General features: G+C 44.2%; 1 protein-coding gene across 1 annotated transcript; it reads left to right on the top strand.

Moving 5' to 3' along the window:
- Window positions 1-269: 269 nt before the first annotated feature.
- On the top strand, window positions 270-2,016 carry LOC134221833 (uncharacterized). Its single transcript, XM_062701006.1, has 2 exons — window positions 270-842; window positions 1,116-2,016. Exons 1-2 carry the CDS (start codon window positions 790-792, stop codon window positions 2,014-2,016), a joined length of 954 nt encoding a protein of 317 aa, XP_062556990.1. The 5' UTR covers window positions 270-789.
- The last annotated feature ends 2,254 nt before the right edge of the window (window positions 2,017-4,270 follow it).

Here is a 4,270-nt window from a genome sequence, read left to right as displayed (position 1 = left end):
GTCTCCATTGTAGACCATGGACGATGGTGTAGTAATAGAGACAGTAAATTGAAATAACCAATAAAAAGACCCGTAAATTGTAGAAATTATAAAACTCATACATGTTTAAGTATATCGACAAAATAAAATTGATCGCGCAATGCTAAAAACGTTTGTCTTGTTCCCTCATATTCTTTCCGACGCCACAAAAAAAAACAAAAAAGAAGAAAAGGAAAATGAAGATTTGACCTATAAATACGGGTGCATTGCAGAGAATCATGGAGAATTTCGGCAGACGCAGAGGAAGCAACAGCTCAGGAGAGCAGCATCGAGGCACACGCATACGACTTCCTTCAGCAGTAGCGGCAGCCGGGACGAGGCTTGCCCAGCCGAACGCCTATCCGGCGTCCACCAGCAGCAGCCGGGACGAGGCTTGCCCAGCCGAACGCCTATCCGGCGTCCACCAGCAGCAGCCGGGACGAGGCTTGTTCAGCCGAACGCCTAGACGGCGCCCATCAGCAGCAGTCGGGAGGAGGCTTGTTTAGCCGAACGCCCATCCAACTTCCATTCCACCACCAGCAGCCGGGACGAGGCTTGCTCAGCCGAACGCCTATCCGGCGTCTACCAGCAGCAGTCGGGCCGAGGCTCACTTAGCCGAGCGCCCATTCGACTTTCAGTTCATCAGCAGCGGCAGCCGGGCTTCTTTTAGCCGAGTGCTCATCTGACATCGCCAAGCCAGTTGATCACAGATAGTCGTCTCGCCATTCTACTGCAGTAAGGTTTTAAGGGGTTCCTTGCTGCAGCAGAAACATGGAGACGACGCTGCACGGTCGCGACATTGGCGCTGCATCAGCTCCCATAAAGTGAGTTTAGATTGACGAATTCGGAGCTTCGGTGAAAAAGACGAAGCTCCCGCAGAAATGTTGATTCATTGGGGCTCCGGTGGAAAAAGACGGAGCCTCCAGAGAAAAATAATAATAATAAGCAACGAAATCTGATGGATATAGGCAGATTTCAAACACTGGCCTCCGGCGGAAATGGACGGAGGTTTAATAATAATAATAAGAAAATAAAAAAAATAAACTGTAAATACAAAACTAATGCGTTGCTATTTTTTTTTTTGCATCTTGTTACAGGACTCCTTCAAAGAAGAAAATTATGAAGGAGTTAAAGCAAGCCTTGGACAAGAACAATTCTTTGCGCGAACAAGTTGCTACATTGACATCAGGAAAAGATACAGTTTTCGAATCGAAGCAAGCTTCCTCTAGTAATGTTCGTGATGATACGTTGCTGTCCACGATGAACAGTTTAACACTGGGTACTTTGAACATCCCTATGTGCACACCATCAGAAGGTGAAACCGAGATCGATAAACGAGCATTTGAGTACTGGAAGGACATGCTCGTTTCTTCGTTACAGCTCATCAACGCTGCTGATGAGCATACCAAGTTCGGAGTGTTTAAAATCAAATCAGGTCCGAAGCTCAGGGAAATTTTTCAAACTACATCGACTTCACCGGGTATGCCAGATGAGAAGTCCGCTCCGTTTTCGAACGCATTAGCTCGATTGGACGAGTATTATGGATCCAGAGCGTATACACTTTCTCAAAGAGGAAAACTCATGATGTTGAGTCAAGAAGCATCAGAAAGCAGCATTGGCTTTGTTCGACGCGTTGCTTCGGCAGCAAAATTGTGTAATTATGGGCCAGACGAAGAGATGGAGGCTGTGGTACGAGTGGTTACTAAGGGTGCCAGTGATGGACGAGTGAGAGTCCTAGCCCATCGGAACTGGGTTAAGCAAGGCACAATGAAGGACTTAATAGACTTGGTACGCGATAGAGAGATTGAGAGGACCAATGAAGAAGAGTTTCAAAGAGTTCATGGTCAAGGAGGTACATCAATGATAGCAGCGGTCTCTCAACCCGGTTATGAATATCGTCACCTCAAACGGGATTTAATTCGTATGGAAGAGGCAGAGGGTTCCAACGAGGAATCCGAGGTGGAGGAAGAGGTGGAAGAGGATTCCAGAGAGGAATAATCGTCATCAATCCGCATCTCGTTGTCATAGGTGTGGAAGCATTTACCATCGAGCCTCCGAATGTTTTGCCATCAATAAAGAATGTCGAGTTTGTAGACAATTAGGCCATATCGCAAGGGTCTGTCCATCGAACATACAAAACACGTCACAAGCCGAGAGACGATCCTTCAAACGCCGTGGTGAAGAAGAGGAACCAGTAGAAAGGAAAATTGCGGCAATCGAGTGTTCTAATACCGATGCTGAATTGGACAGAAAGGTACGGGTTAATGAAGAAGAAGTTGAGTAATTTCTTTCTTAATGCAATTGAAATATTTTGAATTTGAATAAAGTTGAGTTTTTTTTCTGATCTAATAATACTTGTTAATTATGGTGTATTTTACAGAAAACGATTCCACAATCACATGTCACAAAACCTGAAATTCAACAAATCAATCATGTTCCACCGTTCAATAACTGTACAATCAACCAGAGAAATGCGTTGATTCAAGCTAAGGTAGCTGGTATCGAAGCTGAATTTTTAATAGACTCTGGGGCTCAAGTGAACATCTTAACCAAATTGTCATTTGATAGAATAGTGAATGATCCAAATGCTGCATCTCGAATCCTCAACTTACACTTCTGCTCGGATAAGCCTTTGAAAGCCTACGCAACGGAGAATCCCATCAAAGTCGTTGCCAATTTTTCAGCCGAGTTGTTCATTTCACCGGATAGACCAGTAATGGTAGAAAAATTCTACGTTGTAGACGAGTTTAGATCGCTTTTGGGTTTTAATACAGCAACAAGATATTCTGTTCTCGATGTTGGCTTGGGCGTACCAATACGACAGCAACATCAGTCTTTTCGGAGGAATGCACATTACGTACAAGCAGTATCAACAGTTGTAGAATTTCCGAAATTCAATATTCCTCCGGTACTGTTAAGGTACAACGTAGATGTACCCCCAGCGCGAAACGTGTATACTCATATTCCTGCAGCGTATAAGGAACTTACGAAACAGAAACTAAATTACCTATTAACAAGTGGTATTATTGAAGAAGTCAGTTTGGATATGGATCGGTCTTTCTGCTCATCACTTCTAGTGGTTCCTAAAGGCAAGGACGATATCCGACTTGTCATCGATTTGCGAGGACCAAACCGGTGTATATATCGAACACCTTTTAAAATGCCCACACTTGAATCGATACTGATGGAGCTCCATGGTGCAAAGTGGTTCTCTACTGTTGACCTCACGAACGCATTTTTCCATATTGAGCTGGATGAGAGGTCGCGACACCTAACGAATTTTTTCGCGGGTGACGGACTGTACCGTTATCGTAGACTTCCATTTGGCCTAACAAATGCACCTGATATATTCCAGGAGGTACTCCAAACAATTGTACTTGCTGGTTGTAAAGGACAAGTCAATTATCTTGACGACGTAATGATTTTTGGAAAAACAAAACAAGAGCACGATGAGAATTTAGCTCAAGTAATGAAGTGCCTCCAAAATCATAATGTGAAAATAAATGAAGCCAAGTGTGCTTTTGGAAAACAAGCTGTTGACTTTCTTGGCTTTGTAGTTTCAAGCGATGGGTGGAAAATCGAGGAAGAAAAAATCGCAGCTTTGAAGAACTTTAGACATCCAGAATCATTGGCCGAAGTCAAAAGTTTCCTCGGCTTGGTCAATTTTGTTGAAAAATTCATTCCCAACAGAGCAGACAAGACAATCCTGCTTCGCTCATTAGCTAAATCTGAAAAGTTTCACTGGAATCAAGCGTTGGACGATGAATTTGAGTACCTCAAATCAGCAGCCTGGAGAACTATCACAACGCTAGGCTATTTTAATAGAGATGACCGCACTGAACTGTTCGTAGACGCGTCTCCTTATGGTCTCGGAGCCGTTTTGGTCCAATTCGACCACGAATGTAAACCGAGAGTCATTGCCTGCGCTTCGAAAGCACTATCCGCTACAGAGCAGAAGTATCCACAAACACAAAAAGAGGCATTGGCTATGGTCTGGGCGGTTGAGAAGTTTTCTCTGTATCTAATAAGCATAACCTTCACGATCAGAACTGACGCCGAGTCCAACGAGTTTATCTTTGGAGGATTGCATAGAATCGGGAAGAGAGCGGTGACCAGAGCAGAGTCATGGGCATTACAGGTTGCAACCGTATAACTTTATTGTTAGAAGAATCCCAGGAGAAATGAATGTCGCTGACGCTCTGTCCAGACTGGTGAAACAGGCTCAGCCACGCGAGTCATTTGACGATGAAGC

This window comes from Armigeres subalbatus, chromosome 3 (genome assembly GCF_024139115.2).
Source record: "Armigeres subalbatus isolate Guangzhou_Male chromosome 3, GZ_Asu_2, whole genome shotgun sequence".
Lineage (NCBI taxonomy): Eukaryota > Metazoa > Arthropoda > Insecta > Diptera > Culicidae > Armigeres > Armigeres subalbatus.
Note: the sequence above shows the minus strand (reverse complement) of the source record. Positions and strands in the feature narration are given on the sequence as shown.

Excerpts from the sequence above, each read along its gene's own strand:
- LOC134221833 (XM_062701006.1), top strand. The coding sequence starts at position 790 with ATGGAGACGACGCTGCACGGTCGCGACATTGGCGCTGCATCAGCTCCC. Across the intron at positions 843-1,115 it reads GCTGCATCAGCTCCCATAAA|GACTCCTTCAAAGAAGAAAA; the intron begins GTGAGTTTAGAT and ends ATCTTGTTACAG.